Source organism: Cavia porcellus, unplaced genomic scaffold, assembly GCF_034190915.1.
Source record: "Cavia porcellus strain 051 isolate PalLab524CR breed Dunkin Hartley unplaced genomic scaffold, mCavPor4.1 scaffold_23, whole genome shotgun sequence".
Classification (NCBI taxonomy): Eukaryota; Metazoa; Chordata; class Mammalia; order Rodentia; family Caviidae; genus Cavia; species Cavia porcellus.
In genome coordinates this window covers 55789662-55811701 of record NW_026947506.1, presented here as the reverse complement: position 1 = coordinate 55811701, position 22040 = coordinate 55789662, and the positions used below count along the sequence as shown (strand labels likewise).

General features: G+C 40.2%; 1 protein-coding gene across 6 annotated transcripts in view; it reads right to left on the bottom strand.

Annotated features, from left to right (window-relative positions):
* The window catches only part of LOC100721498 (S-adenosyl-L-methionine-dependent tRNA 4-demethylwyosine synthase TYW1), a 174872-nt gene that overhangs the window by 90699 nt on the left and 62133 nt on the right, over positions 1 to 22040 (bottom strand). For all 6 annotated transcript variants that reach the window (XM_013148267.3, XM_063234465.1, XM_003465802.5 and 3 more), the window contains 2 exons: positions 16500 to 16609; positions 759 to 936 (listed from right to left, as the gene is read on the bottom strand). In XM_013148267.3, the coding sequence (XP_013003721.1) occupies positions 759 to 936; positions 16500 to 16609 (288 nt within the window). The remainder of the gene's footprint in view (positions 1 to 758; positions 937 to 16499; positions 16610 to 22040) is intronic.

The following is a 22040-nucleotide window of genomic DNA, read 5'->3' as shown; positions in this document are numbered from 1 at the left end:
CCAGCTTGAATTACACAGCAAGACCCTGTCTCAAATAATAAGAAGAAGGAAGGAAGGAAGGAAGGAAGGAAGGAAGGAAGGAAGAACACTGACAGTCTCGTCTCTAGTCTATTCCTAAACTTTGCAGCTTGATTTCCAAGTGTACGTCTCTTATGCACACTCTGAGGTCCACATAAGCAGTATTTACATAAGGCCTCTGACAAATACCCTAGCATCATATCTTTCTCAGGAGGTTCCTTATTTTAAAACATAATAATATAAGTATAGTTTTCTAAACTCCCACATACCAATCCAAGGTATGGGGCTTTTTTTTTTATTATTTGTTTTTTGATTTGTTTTTTTTTTTTTTTTTTGGAGACAGGGTCTTGCTATGTAGCACAGGCTGACCTCGAACTCATGGCAACCCTTCTGCCTCAGGCTCCTGAGTGCTGGGATTACAGGCGTGCATCACCACACCCAGCCCTAGCCATGATTGAACATCCAAATTAAATGACAGTTTCTCTGGAACCTTTTGTGCTGTTTGCCCAAGGAGGTGGGGACTACATCTCCTTTTGAATTCCCCAGCAATTCTTTGTGATTGTTTTCTTCTTACCCTCCCATTAGAGTGGGTTCAGGGGAACCAAACCACGCCCGCCTCCCGAAGCTCCACATCCACACACAGTAAGGAAACTCAGCCTCTGGGAGTACATGAGAGTCATCAGTTTTCTCTGTAGTTAACACCGATCCAAGCACCTGGCTCAACAGGCTGGAATACTCACCTGATTTCCTCAGGGAACTGCGCGTTGGTGACAAGGAAACTGGAGATTTTACAGTGGTGGAGCAGCTGCAGGAACCTGTTGATCTCAGGGTACATTATTGGCTCCCCCACAAGGGACAGGGCGCAGTGCTTCACCTTCATTCCTTCCTCCAAGCGTGCTGCTTGGACGCCGGGAACTCCTGGAGGGCACAGTAAAGAGGAAAGCGGCTGTCACTTACATTTCACTGCTGATTCTTTAACTGTGAAGGCAAATGCATTTCCTGATGCCAAACAATACAAAACAAAAGTAGGAACTAGAAATACTAAATCAGAAGCCTTGGCCAGCAACTCATTTTTAGTTTTAGTACACACTGAACTATATCAGTCAGGGAAAGCAAAGCCTAACTTTGTTGGCTAATTATTTGGAAAGCAGAATACATCACTTCCCGTGATTTCTTAGTTCTGCATTCTTTTATGTTGCCTAAATTTTCTTTAAATATTCCTGTGAATGGTACCTACCAAGGGAATATTTTTGGTCTAGCTGAGTCTTTGGAGTACAGGAAATATTCATTAAGGGTTTGATTTTTTTGCCTTTATTGCAATTTACTGAAAATCAGTAATAACTGATCAATAACCAAATTAACTATGGCCAGTGGGTGATACCACTAACAACAGAGAACCTGTGGATGACAGAGTTAGCTCTCACTACTCGGCTGTTCCTTAGTCTCCGGGAAATGACTACTTCATATACACAGATGCAAAACCTACTTAGCGAGAAGCTAAAGATGACAGATTGGTAAGCAGCAGAAGATAGACGCTCCCTGAGAGAAACAACTCAGATGCTGGAATAAAACATCATGGAGAGGTCTGGATAGAGGGAGATGGATCCTCTCCTCCCAGGAAAAAACTAAAGGGAAAAGAACTAGTCAAACATACAGTCCCGGGGCTATCCTTGGAGCAGCTAAGATTAGCGGCCACGGTGCTCTTGCTAGAGCCGCCTGAACTCCCGTTGCCCAAACTGCTGCCGCTGCGACTTGCTGGAGCCGCGGTCATGCAGAAGTCAGAGGTCAGTGAGCCCAACAGAGACTGGAGCCGGCAAGGGACCTGCATTGGCCCGCGGCGAGTGCTGGAAACAAGACCCTCCTACGGGAAAGGGGTGACCAACTGGACAACATGTTGGAATCGGGCAGGATGGGCAGAAACAAGGAACAGTAGTGACTTCAGTCAGTTGTTCTTTTTCCAGACCAGATTGGTGGAATCTGCTTGGCGTGGGTCACACCCCTAGCGGGGACCCAATAAGTCATCCAAACCAACTCCATATGCGTGGCACACACTAACGCAGTGAAGGCCCCTGCAGGTTGACAGGCCCGGAGGGGAGGGTCCAGCATACACCACCCCTGTTTGCACCTCAATGACGAACAGCAAACTGGAGAGGGCAGAAATCCCTAGCCAGCGCACTTCAGAAGAACAATAACCAACAAAGAAAGGGGCTGGGACCTCCTGTATGGAAGGCTGGGACACCTGTATGGAAGAAACCAAAAACGTGACAAGAGAAAGAAATAATAAAAAGTTCCCAGCCCCCCGCCCTGAGGACACTGATCCAGGAGAGTAAATACAAAAGAGATTCAGAGCAGCAAACACACAATATCAGACATGGCATCAGGGGACATAAAAAGATATCTCCAGGACCTCACAGATGAGCTCAAAGGTGAAATATTTAATCAATTAAAGCAAGATATAAGTAGATTAATAAAAGTAATGCTAAGCACCTCTCAAGAAGACACAGACAGAAAAGTGGAGGAACACAAAAAAAGGAGAGAAATGTTCAGTGAAGAATATAAAGAAAACCTAGAACACATGAAGCAGATTCAAAGAGATTACCAGGAAATTAAAAACTCCACTGAAAGCTGGCAAAACTGCTTGAAAGAAACTAAGGATAGACTATCAAAACTGGAAGACATGTTTGCAATGTGTGATCATAAAAGGAAAGATCTCTTAAAAATAACAAGGAAGAAATAAATCAATCTCACATGTGTGAATACTGAATAGTTTCCGTAATGTAAGTAATGATTCAAACATATAAAAGTATGTGGTAATCATGATTCCCCATTATGTGGCCTTGAAGCCTTATAAAGTTTTCACTTATTAATTGGAATGGCTTTATTCTGGGCTGCTTGATATGGATATATTTGAAGCTATATTATATGAAGTTATATTCAAATATTTCAAGGAAAAAGACACTACTATTTCAAGGAAAAAGTAACTACTATTAAGTCGGGTTATTTGGTGGTGAAGCACTAGGTTGCTGAAACAGTCATGCTTTGACCTATACTGTTACATTGTTATGTCCTCTTTTATCTCAATGTCTCCCTTATTCATTAAAAAAAAAATACTTAGTTTTTTTTTATGATTTTTTTAATTAAGGGGAAAAATAAAAAAAAATTAGCAGGATATATTATAGTAACTTTCTTGATTTCCTATTAACTTGAAGTCCTGTAATACTCTATCTTGTTTTGACTGATTAGACTCTGTTCTGTTCTGTATGATAGTATCAAGTTTGAGGGTATAGGCAACTACTTTGAAGGCAATAAGATTCACTATGGGACTTCCGGGAGAATGTGGCGGACAAATAACAGCAGCCACGGAGGCTCTCTGAGATTACCAGCTTAGAATCCAGGAGCGGTGCCAAGTGTGAGGAGTCCTACACGAGGGGAGATGTACCCTGCCGACCCAGGAACAAAGTAAGCTGAGAGAAACTAACTGGAAATGCAATCCTGATGCTGTAACAGGAACAGATAAAATCTCAGTGCGGAAGCTGGATCCCACGCCATTGGAAGCCGCGATTTGAATTTCCTGCTGCTGATACTGCTTCCCAATCCTCACGGCAGGGAGAGAGGCACGCAAAAGCTCTGAAAGCAGGAATTGGACCGAACAGCATTGAGAGTGGGACTGGCAGGGAGCCCTGCATCAACCTGCAGTGAGTGAGAGAAATGGGGACCCTTTCATAGACTAGGAGGCTCCAAGAGAGGACATTCTGGGAACGGGCAGACTACTTTAGTCGCATATTCCCCTCTCAAGCACTTGGCCTGATGACCCCGCAGACTAAGATCCTGTAGGCTAGCCCAAATCAGGTCCCTGTGCCTGGCAGTGCCCCCTAGCAGTGAAACATTCAGTAGGTTGACCTGGAGGGGCGGGCCCAGCAGAGGCTACCCAGGTCTGTGTCTCCCTAGTACACTGCAGTGGGCCGGAACACCTAGCGGGCGGATTCAAACAAACTGCAACAGATAAAGAGAAAAAAAACTAGGCCTCCTACATACGCTTCTATGGAAGGAACAAAAAGTATGGGAAAAGGGAGCAACAAGAAAGGGTCCTCAGGCCCCAATCCTGAGAGCACTGATCCAGGAAAGGTAAAAGCAAAAGAGAATGAAGACAGAAAACATGCAATGTCAGACACGGCACCTATAGATATAAAACAGTACCTCCAGAGCCTCATAGACGAGTTAAAAAATGAAGTATTTAATGAAATAAAGCAAGAAATAAGTAGAATAGTTAGAGAAATGCTAAGCACCGCCCAAGAAAAAACAGATGGTGGAATGGAAGAACAGAAAAAAAAGGGGAGAATTGTTTGATGGAGAAAATAGAGAAAACATAGAATACGTGAAGCAGGTTCACAGAGATTACCAGGAAACTAAAAACTCTACTGAAAGCTGGCATAATAGCTTGAAAGAAACTAAGGACAGATTATCAGAACTGGAGGACAGATTTGTAAGGTGGGAGCATGAAATGAAAAACTTCTTAAAAATAACAAGAAAACAAACAGCAATAATACAAAGACTAGAAGATGATAAGAGGATCTGTAACTTAAGAATTAAGAACATAAAAGAAGAAGTAGGGACTCAAACAAATTAACTACAAAAGCTATTCACAGAAGTAATCCAGGAGAATTTCCCTAATTTAGCAAAAAGTAAAGATACTCAGATGTATGAGGCATATAGGACCCCAGCCACCTACAACCCAAACAGAGCTACACCCAGGCATATAATAATCAAACTTCCAGAAATCCAATATAAGAACAGAATATTAAAAGCCGTCAGAGACAAGAAACAGATCACTTACAAGGGAACACCCATCAGAATTACAGCAGACTTCTCGGCACAAACCATCAAATCACGAAGAGCGTGGGGTGAAATAATTCAAGCTTTGAAAGATAATAACCTCCAGCCAAGATTGATATATCCTGCACAACTGTCCCTAGAAATTGATGGAAAAACAAGGTGCTTCCAGGATAAAGAGGAACTAGGGGAATTTGCAACCACCAATTCAACTCTACGGAGATTACTGCAGGATATTCTAAAAATGAAAAATACCAAGATTCCAGAAACAGTGGCAGAACAGCCACAATGAATGGAGCAGAAAGCGAAATGAAGAGGACAAACTGACAACTAGTGACAGAAAAAAAGCTCAACAGAAATGAGGCAGAGAAGGTTGAATGGTAGGAACAGCCATTTTGGAGAAAACAAGACATCATAATAGGTAGTGCTGATTTAATATCCTCTTGTTTTGAAGTCCCATCAAGCTTTTGTTCTTCTGTCTCCATCAGTTTTAATGTGTTGTATCTTATTGGATTTTATTATGTATGATAATATAAACAAAACCTTTTATAGATAAGGAGATTATACAGAAACCATTGTTCATTTTCTGTTAGTTGATTCTAAATACCCTGTAATACTGTCATTCTCTTGACTGGTTTTACATTGTCTTGATATGTTTGATGCTACAGTATACAAAGTTATACCCAAAGATTTTAAGGGAAGAGACACTATGGTAAACCACTATGGTAATTAACTAACTATGGTAACTATGGTAACTATTATGTCGAGATTATCTTGTGGTGAAACACTATTTTGCTTAAATAGCTATGTTTTGACCTGCACTGTTTTTATTGTTATGCCCTCTTTTTTATCTCAATCTCCTTTTTATTATCTACTTTTTCATTTTTATCCTTTTAATTAAGGGAAAAATAAATAAAAAATAGCAGGATACTTTGATTTCCTATTAACTTGATTTGAAATTCTGTATTGATCTCACCATCTTGTTTTGACCAATTTTCCTCTATTCTGTTATGCTAGATAGAACCAAGTTTGAAAGTCTAGGCAACAACTATGAAGACAATAAGATCCATTGTGATGCCCATTCTGGTTGACTATTATCTTCTTTTGAAGTCCTCTAATGTCTCCAATGTTTTGGTTTTATTGGTCTTATTCTTTACTGTTTTGTTCAATTTTATTATAACTGATGATATAGGCAATTCTTTTTAAGATAACAAGAGGCATTATGGTAACCATTGTTGATCACCTTGTATTTTATTTTTACATTATGTATTATGTCCATCCTTTTGATTTCACTGACTCTGTACTGGTATGTCACATTTGGTTTTACTTTCTTCAAAAAAAAAAAGTAATAAGAACTGTGGGAGTAATAAAACCCAAAATGTGTAATTGTCATTGTACAAAAGAAAGGAAAAGAAAGTTCTCTAAAAGATATAACTGCATATATATTTAAGTGTATAAGATAGATAACCATATTACTGAGTTTTGTTGGATTATTGAACAAAACTGTTTGCAGTCTCACTGTTTGAAAGTCCCCTCTATATGCTTTAATTTTGTAACTTCAACAACTATTTCTAAGGTGACAATATGTAATTAACTAGTGATTTCCTACTGTTTATTTTTTCTGAAATTCTGTATAACCTGTGCCCCTTTTCTGTTTTTTTTTTTCCTCCTTAAATAAAATTTTAAAAATTTTTTAAAAAAAGATTCACTATGATGCCCATTCTGGTTTGACTATTATCTTCTTTGAAAGTCCTGTAATGTTTACAAGGTTTAGGTTTTATTGGTCTTGTTCTCTACTGTTTTGTTCAACTTTATAATACCTAATGAGATAGACTATTCTTTTTAAGGAAGCAAGAGGCATTATAGTAACCACTGTTGATAACCTTGTACTCTGTTTTTACATCATGTGCTATGTCTATCCTTGGTTTTGACTGACAGCTTTGTTTTGCCCATATTTGACTTTATTCTCTTCCAAAAAAAAAAAAAAGTAATAAGAACTAAGAAGTAATAAAACCCAAAATGTGTAAATTTTGTTGTAAAAAAGAGAGGGAAAAAAAGTGCTCTAAAGGATACAACTGCAAGTGTGTTTAGGGGTGTTAAATAGATGACCATAATAATGTTTTTGGTTGGATCATTGAACACAACTGTTTGCAGTCTTACTGTTTGAATGTCCACTTTGTATGCTTTGATACTGTGACTTGAGCAACTATCTCTAAGATGATAATGTGTAATCTATTAACTGGTGATTTCTTACTGGTCTTTTTTTTTTTTTTTTTTTTTTTTTTTTTTGTAGTTCTGTATTACTTGTACCCTTACACTGCTTTGTTTTGTTTTGTTTTTCTCTTTTTCCTTTTAGATAAAATTTTTTAAAAAATAACAAGGAAACAGACATTAAAAATACAAAGGCTAGAAGACAACAGGATCTATAACTTAAGAATAAATAATGTGAATGAAGAAGCAGGGTTACAAAGGAAACATAAAGGCTATTCACAGAAATAATTAAGAAAAACTTTCCAAGAATAGGAAAAGGAAATGATATTCAGATGTATGAGGCATACAGAACTCCAGCCAGCTACAACCAAAACAGAGCTACACCCAGATATATAATAATCAAGATTCCAGAAATGCAATATAAGAACAAAATATTAAAAGCTGTAGGAGAAAAGAAACAGATCACCTATAAAGGAAAACCCATCAAAATCACACAGACTTCTTGACACAGACCATCAAATCAAGAAGAGCTTGGAGCAAAGTATTCTAAACCCTGAAAGAAAATAATCTCTAGCCCAGATTGATGTACCCTGAAAAACTGTCTGTACAAATTAATGGAGAAACATGATTCCAAGACAAAGATGAACTGGGGGAATTCACGACCAGCAATCCAACTGTACAGAGAATACTGCAGGACATTCTAGAGAGAAAAAAAGTACCAGGATTCCAAGAACAGTGGCAGAGAGGCCTCAATGAATGGGGCAGAAAGTGGAATAAAGGAGAAAAGCAGACAACCAATAGAAAAATAGCATAGCAGAAATGTGGCAGAGAAGGTTGGCTATAATCTCTAGTACAGATGGCCTTGGTACACTAAAAAAAAAAAGAAAGAAAAAGAAACACAAGCAGAGTACATCAGGCGGTAGGGTCCTCCGAGATGTTCTGTATTTGAAATAATTTAAAAAGGGTTTATGGACTGAAAATCAAATATGAGAAAACAATGTTCTACGTGACAGGGAACCAGAGAGAAAGAGGGGCTACTCGACCAGTATTTGTGGATAGGTTGGAAAGACAGGCTTTAATAGGTAAAGGAATACAACTAGAGATCAAGTCCAGGAAGGCGAAGGTTCAGAACCATTTAGGTAAATAGTAGGTTGCCCCCCAATCTAAAAACTGAGGGAGTTGATGGGACCCAAAATGCACCCTGTGAGAGTGAAAGGGGAGCAATAGTCTAAAAAAAAGGCAGAGGATATTGTTAATAGTGTATCAGGATTTAAAACCCACATTACTCACACCACTCTGTTTAGACAGATTATATTCTGTTCCAGTTTGTCTACTTGTACTAGATCTGAGGGCACAGACAGCTATCCCAAAAACAGCAGGATATAGTACAGTAATCATCCTTAATTTCCTATTGACTTAATCTGAAGCCTTGTATAACTTATACTGTTTAACTATGATTCAACTTACTTGAATCTGGTTTGTTAGATTGCTGTTTGACATCAACAGATTTTATTCAAATCTGTTATGATTAATAGTATCAAATCTGAGAATATAGGCAGCTACACTGAAGATGACAAGATTCACTAGCATACCCATTCTGGTTTGAATATTACCTGCTTTTGAAGTTTTACACTATCTACAATGTTTTGTTTTTATTAATATTGTTATGTACTGCTATATTCAATTATACTATGCCTCATGATATAGACAATTCTATTGAAGATAACAAGAGACAACACAATAACCACTGTAGAATACCTTGTACTATGGTTTTATGACTTTTTCGTTTCATGTGTTTATAGGAATATGTTTTGATTTGTCTTGCTTTATTTTGTTTCTCCCTCTAATACAGAAAGGACAGAAATACATGTAGAGACTCATGCATGCATAAAACCTATAAACAGTTTATGAGAACTGATCACATAACACATGATGAAATGAACAACTACCTTGAAGAAAAACAGACTCTACAGTACCCAGTGCTGATCCGTAGCATCATGATGTGAAATCCAGCAATACTATTATTCTTTGTTCAGAGTGATTTTAGCCTGTTTTGTTTTTAATTTTAACTTATATGAAGGTATGGACAGCTATTTTGAAGAGAATGAGACACACAATGACAGCCATTGTTGACTTGCCTGTTGTCTGATCTTGAAGACCTAAAACGCCTTCCTCATCTTGTTCAGATCAGTTATATACTATGTTGTTTCATGTGAATTCTCTGTAAGTAAAGATATGGTCAACTATTTGGAAGAAAACAGACAATATGACAGATAGTGAAGATCTCCGATTGTCTTGCTTTGAAATTTATGTCTCTTATATTGCTTTCTTATGTTCTGTTTTGTTCTGTCCTGTTGTGTTCAATTTTACCCTCTTTAAAATTAAAAACTTAAAAAAAAAAAAAAACCTACTTGGAAACAAGCAAGTGCAAATAAACACTTACACTGCACTCAGGAGGCCAAGGCAGGAGGATCCCCATGAGTTCAAGGCCAACCTGGGCTACACATGGAAGTTTAAAGCCAGCCTGCATGCCTAGTAAGACCCTGTCTAAAAAAACAATCTATAGAATCAAGCCAGCACTATATGGTACAGGCTAAAATCAGAGCCATCGGCAAGTGACAAGTTATATCTTCTTACATGACTATATAACTGCAAACTCTAAGAACGCATTTCACATCAGCGTTTTTGGGCCAACAATAGTTTAGGTTTTTAAAATCTACAATCTTAAACTGAATCAAGGTTTTAAATAAAATTTGATCCTTAAACTCAGTCTGTGTTACCAAGACAACTCAGCGCTGAGCATAAAATTTCCTCTCGGTGAGAAGTATCATTAACTTCAAATCTCTTGTAAGCAGCTGAACAGGAGGGCACATTAGCTGGAACTCCAGCACTGACCTCACGCTCGGTACAGAGGAAGTAAGCACCGGCCAGGTTGGGCTGGTAAAGCTTAAGGCACTGGATTCACACTCTGCCTCTGCCACAGCACAAATTCTATGTCCTTGCACAAGTCTTTCACATTCTCCCTCCTTTTTCTAGATCATTTTCCTTATTAGTACATGTTTGTAATGCATAATGTTGACATTCCTTGTGGGAAGTCTTCCCTTAATATTCAAAAAAGGTGATTTAATACACACACACTCACACACCCTACTACAAGAATTAAATTAAGTAAGCCACATGAAATACTTAGTGTGATGATGCCTGGGCCTATAAACAGAATTCAAAAACAAAAAAAATGTAAACTGCAAATATTTTAATTTTGTGAATGGTAAAAAAATTCAAGTACCTTAAAGGAAATGGTAATTCCATTTAATTAAATGAATATGGACTGATCACCTGCTATTATGCACCAAGCACCATTTTAGGAGATCCTTCTATTGCAAATAAAATAAAGATGTGCTTCTGGGAAGTCTGCGCTTTAGCCGTGAGGTACAGAGAATAAACATTAAACAGAATAGATGGGGAAGTTCTCCCACACAGCAAGAAAGCAAAGGAGCTATGTGCAGTGATGAAATGTTCTCTCTCTCTGCACTAACCCTCTTTTCCAGAAAATAAGACCTAGCTGGAAAATAATCAGCCTTGAAAAATGCCAGCCCCAGTCAGCCTACCCTTGCCTGCCCACCTTACAGAGCAGCCACCAAGCGAGAGAACAGTGACGTAGGTAAGGCAAGATGGGCCCGGGGGGTTGGCATGTCTGATCTCCAGTTCCCGAGGCTGTTTTCTAATAGGTCGTATTTTTGGGCAAATGCAGTAGTAGCCATTGGCTACATGTCACTAGTGAGACCCTGAATTATGCCTAATGTGAATGAGAAAGTGCATTTTTTATTTTATTTTCATGCATTTAAATTTAAAGGGCCAAATGCAGGTCCCACACTGGTCATGCACTCCAATAACACATTAGGAGGCTGTAAGCACCTGGAACAAAACAGCAAAGCAGGTTTGGGAAGATGTGGGGTGTGGGTGGGAAGAAGTGGGCTGCCCTGTTCCCACAGCCGTCAGGAGAAGACTTCCTGGAAAGGCCAGTGAAGGCCAGAAGGATGAAGGAGTGGACCCAGAATCACAAGTGGAGGTGGGGGCTGCCTGACACATTCAAGGTGCCTGAGAGATGCAGCAGGTTTTGAGAAGGGGGTCCTCTGTCTGTCTGTCTGCTTGTCTCTCACTGTGTCTGTCTCTGTCTCTGTCTCTCTCTCTCTCTCCCTCTCTCTCTCTCACACACACATACACTGGCTCTCTTCTTGTTTCTCAAATCTTAACCCTCTCATAACTAAAACACTGTATTTTTATTCAAAGTTTTTTCTTGTTACACAACTTTCCTGGTGTTTCTTTTAACCGCAACCACTTCCTGATCCTGAACATCACAACTACTTCACCAGATCAACTAAAAAGCAGGTTTTATCTCAGTAAAATATATCACCTCAAGAACTCAGGAGTCCAGGACAGGGGATTTAGCCCAGCAGCATAAGCACCTGCCTGGCAAGCGCACAGTCATGACTTCAATCCCCCGTACCAAAAAAAAAAGAACTCTCAGGAGTCCAAAACTTATATCCTAATGTCACAGGATTAAACCTCATATAATAACACATTAAGAAATAAGATACATTGCTCAGTGTATAGTATTCCTACTGCTAAAGTTTAGGTTACCAACAATAAATTTTCTCCTCTTTCTTCTAACAGTATAGTTCCTAGCCAAAAATGTGCCCAAGAGCCCTTCCTGGCAGAAGTTGTATATGTGTGATCAAGACACTTCGCGCTGCGAGGTTTCACAGAATGCAGTGCGCAGGTGGCGCTGTGCCCCTCATCCACACTCTGTGGCGCATGCTTCTGTACACATAGTTTGTGAAAACCATCTGCCTTTTATTCTTTTTTTTCTTCAAGTATAAATTCTAAAAAGACACCCAGCAACAACTGAAGTCTTTTACATCGCTGCATTTTCAGGACCAAGGACACTGCGACAGGGCGCTCCCGGGCCTGGTGTCTGCCGCATCATTCCCTGGGATCTTTCTCACTGCCACCACAGGACTTAGACGGAGCAGGCAGCATTCTGAAAAGATGCTGAGTTGTGCTGAAATTCTGACCCACTTTTAATCAGTCTAAAGTTAATTTTGTGTGTGTATAAAGGGAAAGCTAATAAAGGTCACCAGAAGAAAGATACTGTAATGATGCCGTGAAATGACTGAAAGGACAATGATTGCCTTCAGAACAGAGAATAGCTACCCAGAAGGAAAGCGTTTAAAAAAATCAGAGGATATCTTCAAAATCAGTCCAGAGCTGGCCACTTAGCGAAAGCCGGAAATGCAGAGACAGTATGCAGCAACTCATAACCAGTCCTCTCCTCCAAAACAAAATGACAGGATGACAGAACCGAACCCATGAGGGAGCAGATGCGCCTCCCCAGAGTGAGAAGCACTCTAGAAAGCACAGGACTCCAGGCCGGAGCAAAGGAAATTACCAGCGAGCTGCGACGGTGGATCTTGGAGAGAGGGCCAAGTTGAAATATCCATTATATAATGAACCAAGAAGGAAATGGCTTCGAGCCTTTGAAAATTGCCCATGTTTTCCAATTTGTAAGAGTCCTGTTTCAAGCATTTCTGTTTAAGCCTACAATGTGTATTTCCACAGATACATTTTTTAAATGGAAATTAATGACCAAATTAATCTGTTATATGCCTAAAGCACAATACTAAAAAATCTATTCTGATATCACCTAATCCAATTCAAGTACTTTTTTCTGTAGGAAAATGTACTCTACATTTTGGCTAAGGAAGCTACAAACACGTATCTCTGCTTTGGTTTTTGTTGTTTCCGTCTAAGACACAAAGGGACACAGGTAATACTCCGGGGCTCTCGTGAGGAAAACTCCACGATGGGAGTGGGAGAAGAGACAGAAGCAGACTCCTCCAGGCGTCCACGAGGAGGTGGCACAAGGTAAGCCACTGCTCAGACCCGGATCCACTGAGGAGTCTGGATGCCAAGGACAAAACGAGATCTATCTAAGAGTCTCGAGCCTGCATCTTCAGAATTCAACACTAGGTGGGTCCTGCCCGGCCCTGCACATCCATGATCGCAGCAACTTGAAAGACTCATCCAGGGGAACCCCAGGTTTGAGGCCAACCTGGCTACTTGGCAAAATCGTGTTTAAAATAAAAGGACTGGGAGTGTAGCTCAGTAGCAGAGCACTTGCCTAGCATGTGCAAGGCCCTGAGTTCAATCCCTGGTACCAGGCAAGAACCCAGCAGTACCCACGTAGGCCCTGCAGCCAGGTAAGGATGTTGGGGTCAGAAGAGGAAGAGGAATCTGCCTACAGTCCATGGGCAACAGGCCGACCTGTCCAGAGCGGAGGTGACCTTACTTGCTTATTTACCCATCTTCTAAGAATGAATGACAGAGTACAGATTTCACTTACCGCAAGAGGAACTTAGATTCACAAGAAGAAAGCCACAATCATTGGTAAGGACTAGTACAAGTAACTGAGTGATGTTACTTATTATATGAAGTGATTTAGTATTCTGATAAATATATTAGTTATACCACTTAAGTACTTTATCCATTAATAACTACCTCACTTTTTAATAACTAATTTTTCAAATTGAATTTTTGAGTTGAATAACTACCTATCTCACTTTTTAATAATTAATTCAATAATTAATTCAAATACTATAGCTTCACAGTAAGATTTACTGAGACGACTGCAGCAATAAGACAATTTTTTAAAAAGTAATGTAGCTTATTTTAACTTAGAATAAAGTACAAAGCATTAAACAATGGCCACTGTAACCCATGGTGGAAGCTAAAAGAGTGCATGCTCACTGTGAAAATATATAATGAAAGGGCGAGCTGGGGATTTAGCTCAGTGGCATAAGCGCCTGCCTTACAAGTGCGCAGTTGTGAGTTCAATCCCCAGTACCAAAAAAAAATCAAAATGAAAGGGCAGCCCTATGCCCCTGTGCTAGCCAGGCTATACCTGACACCTGCCAACACATCCGTGCCCCCCACTAATTAAAAGAAAAATGGATTTTCTCATCAATCACTTTGCAAATATCAATAGTTCCCATTTTGAAAGCCTTTCTGTCACACTTACTGGAGTTTTGTTTTGTTTTGTTTTTGTACCGGGGATGGAACTCATGACCTCGCACTTGCCAGGTAGGTGCTTATACCACTGAGCTAACTTCCCAGCCCTACTTACTGTTGATTTAAACAACAAATGATAAAATTTCGTCTCATGAACCAATTATGGTTTGAAAAAGAAAATCCTCTGTGGGAAACCCCTGAGTAAAATTGGCACCTAGAAATACCACTTTTAAGAATTATCTTGGTGGTTGTTGCCAGGCATGGTGGCACATGCCTGAAATTCTACACTCTGGGAAGCAGAGGCAGAAGGATTCTAAGTTGAAGCCCAGTGCAGATAACCTGGCAACTTAACAACACTGTATCCCAAAATTTAAAAAACAGAAAAGGGCAATAGATGTAGTTCAGTACAAAGGTCCTGGATTCAATCTTTAGTGAAAAAAAAAAAAAAAAAGTATCAGGGGGCAGTTGTTGGATTCCTGGTGATAACTTGCTTCCCCTTACAGATTCTAACCCCTACAAAGACCCGCCTGCTCACTGACATGCTCTTCCTCCCTGAGTGACTTTCACTGGCTCCCTCCCACAAGCCCCTATGCGTTTTGAAATCCTTGTTTGTTTATCATGGGGACCTGAAGAGAAACTATTTGAGATGCCAGCTGGTGAAAGTCAGCCACGCCACCAGTCAGACTCTCTTTTGCACAGCGCAAGCCCCCAGCAAGCCTGGTACACACACAGAGAGAGTGAGCACGCTGAGCTCATGAACACATCGGACTGATGTGCACAACTTCACGACTTACTCGCGACTTATTTCCACTTTAAATCCATTTGCAAAAATGTTCCTGTCAGAAAAATTCCTATCTAAACTCCGACTGTCCTTGTAGACATAAGAACATCTCAGGACGGAGATTTCCCCAGGAAGTCTCTACTCTGGTGAACACCTGCTCCTTGGGATTGCTTCCTCCTACCACCGGCTGCCTGAGACTCAGTTCGCTCAAGGGGATCCGAGCTGTCCAGGAAACACCTCCTCCGTCATCAGCCCATCACTGAAGCGTTCAACTGGCTCTCTAAGCACCAAGCCAAAAATCAACTTATTAGGAGATAAAAGATAAAATTCCTGCCATTTCCTGCTTCTGATATGATGTGTGAAGGTTAATTTTATGAGTCAACCTGGATGGGTCATGGTAGCCACACATTTGGTAAAACAGTATTCTGGATGCTTTATTTTTCGATAGAAATAAAAACAGTAATTAGTAGTAATGCAACCTAAGAATGAGTGACCCAACCAGAAAAAACTGCATTCCTTGAAAGAATGGATTAATCTCAGAATGCTAATTACTGAGACTACTAAAGATGCCCACATATGTTGTTACTTCCTTAAGAGTATCTATATCAAAATGACCTTGCTGGATTCTTTTTGCTTTTCTTTTTGTTTGGTACCAGGAATCAAACCAAACTCAGGTTTGGTTTGCTAGCCAGGGGCTACAGCCTCTGAACTCTATCCCCAAACCATGGAATTTTATTTATCATTGCCTTTGAAAGGAAAAGAGAATAGAGGAGAGGTGTCATTAATGGTAGGGGAGAAAAGAATATACTCTTTTGACAGGAACCCTAAAAAAGTTTAACTCATCATTTACAACTATTGCTTTATAAAGCCATTACTCTATGAGTTTGTCATGTCTACCTACAGCAGTGGTTTTTAAAGTGTGGCCCCCCACTTAACTGTCTCAATAGCACAGGGAACATGTAAGAACCAAACCCTATGGGGCTCCGGCTGACACTCGCTGAGTGGATCTCTAGGGGGCCACCAGACTGAACAGGTCATCCGTAACAGTGATGCATGATAGTGCTGAGAACCAGTACTCCCTGGAGACATCAGATGTCATTGTGTGTGACACAGAAGAGACTGGAGAGGCAGAGCAGCAGAATTTCTGCTGCAGCATTATGGACTCTGTAGAAGAAATTTCTATCAATCCCTCATTTTTATAATACCATTCAAAAATGCTTTGTCACTAGGATGGGGATGCAGCTCAGGGTTAGGGCACTTGACTAACACTCAAAACATACTAGGCTCTATCACCAGCACCACAAGAAGAAAAGGTTTCCCAATACTATGAGACATTACTTAAGAATTTTCCAATGACCTAGAACTGCCACTCCATTTATATATAAGGCCAACAGCAAAGCTTTTCAGGAACGATGATAGTACATCTCAAGGCAAAACTTAGAGACTGAGCACGCCACATTATGAGTTGCTAAGCTTTGGGTTCCATCAAATGGGATACAAATGTGAAGATCAAAATACATACCATATATCAACGACATATCAATCCCTATAGGGCGATTCTCCTTTGCACTCCCCAGTAGACAATACATACCTTTAAACTGTTTGATCATGTTCTGATGGTTTTCTATAGCTTCCTTTAAGATCATCTCAGGCTGGTCCATCTTCCACCGCCACTCTGTGCCCACTGGATTGGTGTGGTGCCTAGAACAAGACACACAGCTCTAACAAGACACACAGCTCTAAGGGCCCTATAAGAACGTCTCAGCTGGTCATGCACAAAATCGTAAAATCAGGTAGGCTCCTGACAAGAACCCAACCATTTACAACAGTAATTTCCAACTTATGTGTGTGAGTTCTGACATCTAACAGACAGGGGTAAATAAAGAGGATATTCAACACCTCTGCCCAACTCTTAGCCACTGGGTCGACTTCTGTTATAGGTTGACAGGTCACTGCTTCCTGCTTGGAAGCAAGCCCACTATGTGCAGGCACAAAGGTAGGGCACCCTGCCGCCACTACATGTGCACCACGTGGGTGAACATTTTGCACAGTGAGTGTGGACACGTGGAATGCTTGCATACGGAAAGCACACTGACAGCCTGGGAAAGACCCCCCTGGATGCAGTGCTGGGCATGCCCGAGAAACTACACCAGGAATCATCTCTCCCACCCGCTTAGGGAGCACAAGTGGGAGGAGATCAAATGCAGCAAGCTCTGGACAGTGGTGCTTAGTTTCACTCTGTTCAACAGGAGGAAACTGCAGCCAGAGCGCAGCGGTGTTTCCTGCAGTCCACAGAACTGAGAGAGCCACATCCTAAACCTGTCTGTATGCTTAGGTAGAAAAGCATATTTACTTCTCTAACTGTTCTTGCTGTATGTTTTTGTACATGCTCAAATTCATAACAATACATTCGCTTCTGCCACTGTGAACTGTCATCAGGCAAGTCTTGGAGGTTGATTTGAGATGACACTACATCCTTACTCAAACATTTCTCAAGGTTTGTTCTGAAAGGTGCTACCCAAAACACAGATGTAGGAATTCTGAGAAAAGCTAGATTCTGTACTGCCCTTGTAGAAATATAAAATTCTCAGATTATTTCTGATTTCCTGTATTTATTTTTAAAAAAGTGGAGAAGCCAATATCAATAACCCAACCAGAATGTTTGTCATTTATGCTAACCAATTAGTCTATGGAATTTTGTTAGAAGAGTCAGAGCTCACTACATCATGCATCAGTTAAAAGACAGAGACTGCCACAGAGGCCTGTAACACAAGATGCATCTACATAAGGTTTTACAGTTCAGATCTGGAATGTCCCAAAGGCTTGGTCCCCAAGGCAGCAGCGTCAGAGGTGGGCTTCAGAGAAAGGACTCCTACTGCTGCTCCTACTCAGCAAGTGCAACCTCAACAGCAACTAAGCACGTGTTAGTAATGAAAATTGTTACTGGAAACTAAAAGAATGATTTATAATAGCAATGAAAAGTATATAAGCAGGTATGAATCTAAAACAAAAATATATGTATGCTGGCCAAACAGTGGCACAAGCGTATAATACCACTATTTGAGAGACTGAGGCAGGAGGATCACCACTGGTTGAAGGCCAGTTTGAGATACACAGTGAGTTCAAGGACAGCCTGAACTACATAGAGAGACTTTGTCTCTAAAAAACAAAAATATATGTAGGCTGAGAACTTAAGTAATTAATAAAAGATCTAGGTAAAAAGAGAGAGACAGTCTTAGTTACGTTTCTCTCTTTGCTGAGATAAAAATACCTGACACCCAAAGTTAAAGGAAGAACGGTTTATTTAGCTCACAGTATGTAGAGGTTTCAGTCCATAATCAGCTGGCTCAAGACAGGGTAGCCTGGCAGAGGAGAACAGTTCATGGCAGGCAGACTGTCGCAAAGCAACAAGGGGGAGAAAGGAGACAGCCTCTTTCTCCATCCCTTATGTTGTATGCAAGCTACCCGACCTGGGTAATCCTAGCATGAATCAATCACAAACTCTAGGTGCAGCCACCTCTGAAAAGTACCCCCACCATGACTGCATGAGGCTTTAAGGGGACATCCCAACACAAACATAGCAGACTATTACAGACCGAGAGACTCTATGTTGTTAAAATCTACAGGTTAATGGAATCCTAATAGAGATATTCCTCATTTAACTACTGTTTGACTTAACAGAGGCATGTTGTTTAGGCTTACAACTGTCACTCAAGTTTACAAACTGTATTTGGGTTTTTTTTTTTTTTTTTTGGTTGGTTGGTTACAGTTTAATACATCTTGTTAACAGAACCTCAATGTCTTTTTTGTACTTTGTTTATATAGTAATATAAATTTTGCTATTGTATTACACAATACAGTACTATAACTTTATGTTCTATTATGCATTACATTACTCCATGTAATGTAAGGCAAAGACATCAAGTTGGAGTTTCCTTTGACCACTTCTTTGTTCTAAATATTGTAGCTACTATAGCCAATTTCTCTCGTTGTGACCAATTTACTTAACAACCTAGCTGTAGGAACAGAACTGAGAATGCAGTAGTTAAACAAGGAATATCTTACAAACCTAAGCAGACTTGTTTGATAAGGAAAATCAAGATGGGAGAACTGGCAGACCATGCGGGCCCAGGAAGCGAGAAGACAGTCAGCAGAGACTCTGCTGGGTCCGGGAGGGGGGCATCAAGAAGCTACTTCTATCTTCCTGTAAGCTGCGCACACCAGGCAGGGCCCAGGAAGAGAGAAGCCAGTTGGCTTTTCCTAAGAGCGGACTGGCCTGCAGGCTAAGAATCGAGACCCTCCCCAACCTCCCCGTAAGCAACCAGCTGGTCTGAGGACAGGCTGAGTTGACAGTAACTAAAGTACAAAAACAACTAAATGCTTGTATTATTTGATTGACTTTGAGGACTAAGGCCAGTAGTCTGAGCATCTATTGGGAGGATGACAGCATGCAATATAGTAAATATGGGGGATTTCCTTCTGTCTTGTTTTTGAAATCCAATACTGTTCTATTTTGTTTTACTCCGATGTATTGTTTTGTTTTATTCAATGCTGTTTTGATTGCTTTTATTATGCTTTGTTTTATCCAATTTTACTATGTCTGAGGGAATGGACAATCGTTGTAAAGGTAACAAGATGTACTGAGGTAGCCACTGTTGATCACCTATTGCCCTGTTTTGAAGTTCTGTACCACTTTCACTGCTTTGTTTCGGAGCTATCCCCAATCTTGATTTTAAACATTCCACCACCCCAAAAAGAAACTCATCCCCTCAGCTATCACCATTTAATCTCCAAACCCTCTTCCACCCAGCCAACCACTGATCTGTCTTCCCTCTCTCAGTGTCTACACTGGGCACTTGGCGGAAATGCAGGCATCAGTTTGTGGTCCTCACTGTGACTGCCTGATTCCACTCAGCACAGTGTTCTCAGTGTCAGCACACAGCAGCACATACCCCAGCACTTACTTTCTCTTTGTTCCCAGTAACGGTTCTTTGTTCGGATCTATCACATTTTCTTTATCCATTCAACAGTTAACAGATACTCATCACTTCATGGGCAGGGCATTTGGGCTATTTCTATTTTTTAGAAATTATGAGTATTTTTTCATGTGTTTATTGGCCATCTGTATCTTCTTTAGAAAACTATCAATTCAGATCTTTTGCCTATTTTTTTTTTAAAAAATTGGCTATCTGTTCAAGAGAGATATAGCACTTAATTTGAAATTTCAAAGAATAAAATTTTCATTTAAATGGATATAAGACTCACAAAACTGGGAATATATGAATATATATAACACCCAACTCCTCGGAATAATGTTTTATCCACCCATGTCTACTTCACATATTATTGGAATGAAATAAAAATTTCATATTGAAACACTTGTACATAGATCATATTATAGTTTAAGGGCACTGTCACACACACAATCTCCCTCAGGCAATTAAGCCTTATAGCAACCCTGTAAGGACAGTACTGGTGTTTTATTTTACAGTTAGGAAACTGAGGCTGAGAGGCTATTTTAAGAGACTGCTAAAGGGAAAATAAAATGAAACATTTAGGTACACGTTCAAATCAATTTTCATTGGGCTTTTCTGACAGTCTTGTTATATTAGTCTTAATTAAAGCAGATGGTGAATTCTAATTTTAAAGTTAGTACATCAGGACATCTTTACCAGAAGCAGTGGCAAATAAAGTATCTTGACTTAAACCTTTCTAGAATCTCATTAATCAATTTGTTAAGTACATTATTTCCCTCTCTTTAATACTCTGCATAAATTTATTGCTCAAGAAACTAAAGGACTAAATTACTGGCTATAGACAGGTAAAAGAGGTAAGAAGGCTTATTAGCCAATGAGTTCTTTTGGATCTTCACCTATAATGTCAATTAACCATGTCGACAATCGTAAGAAGTTAGAAATTACACTTTCCGTTAAATGTGAAGCAGTGAGAACAAGCACAGAAGCACTTGATTGGGCACTTCTCCCAAACCCAAGTATAACATGATCCACAGTCATAAAGCTTTGTTTTACAAGTTCTCATCGAATGACATTTCAAGTTTTGTCAGTACACACACTGTCCTTAAAAAGTAATTCCTTCCACTTGACTTCGATGCTGCCATGTTCTGGAGTTTGGCTTCACTGAACCAGTACCTGTGGATCATTGTACCCAGGACATCTCGACTTCAGTATGATCAGCATGGTGCACGGCAGTGTTTTTTCAGACAGGGTTTCATTATGCAGACCATGGTTGGCCTTAAACTCACAGGGATCCTCCTGCCTCAGCCTCCCAAGAGTCACAGATGTGTGCTGCCACACCCAGCTGACAACAGTTTGGAGCAGACAACTCTTTGCTGGGAAGAAGTAACTGTGAGCTGTGGGATATCAGGGATGTTCTTGGCCACACCCACTGCATGCTAACTCAACTATCAAAAATACCTCCCGGCACTGCCTACTGTCTCTGCGGACGAAAAATAGCAACTGGCCCTCCACTGAGAACCACTGGGTTAGCAGGATGCTCAATGAAATACTTTTTACTTTTCTACCACATCCTTGGATACCCTAGAAGGAAATGCAAGCAGAACTTTGAGACGGTCACATGGTGGCTAAGTTCTTTAATAGGAGGTCTCATTTCCTACATTCTATAGCACTTGTCAATTGAAGTATGTATGGTTACACAATGTGATCACTAGCGTTTGTACTAAATAGTAAGGATTAAGTAAATGGAATGTGATTGTATAACACAGGTGCACAGAAGTTCATTATACTGTTCTTTCTTTCTGCCTATGTTTGAAAAACTCCATAACAAGAAGTTTTTTCAAAGTTGGGGTGGGGGAGTGTGCTTGTGGTAGGCAGATGGGCATGTTGGACCTGTCGGGTTACTGCTGAGGTGAGAGGAGACAATGAAAAGTGCTCACATACAGCTGGAAACTTCAGGGCTTCCCACAGCTCAGAACACAGATCAACACCTGAAGGCTAAGGCAGAGCTGTAAATGCCTAGGCTTTCCCAATAAACGCTGCAATAACTGACAGAAGTTCTTTTCTTTCTTTTTTCCTTTTGGCTCCATAAGCTCAAGAAAAATCTCTGTCCTAACTACTAAGCTTACCATATTGACTACTTTACAAATATAACTTTA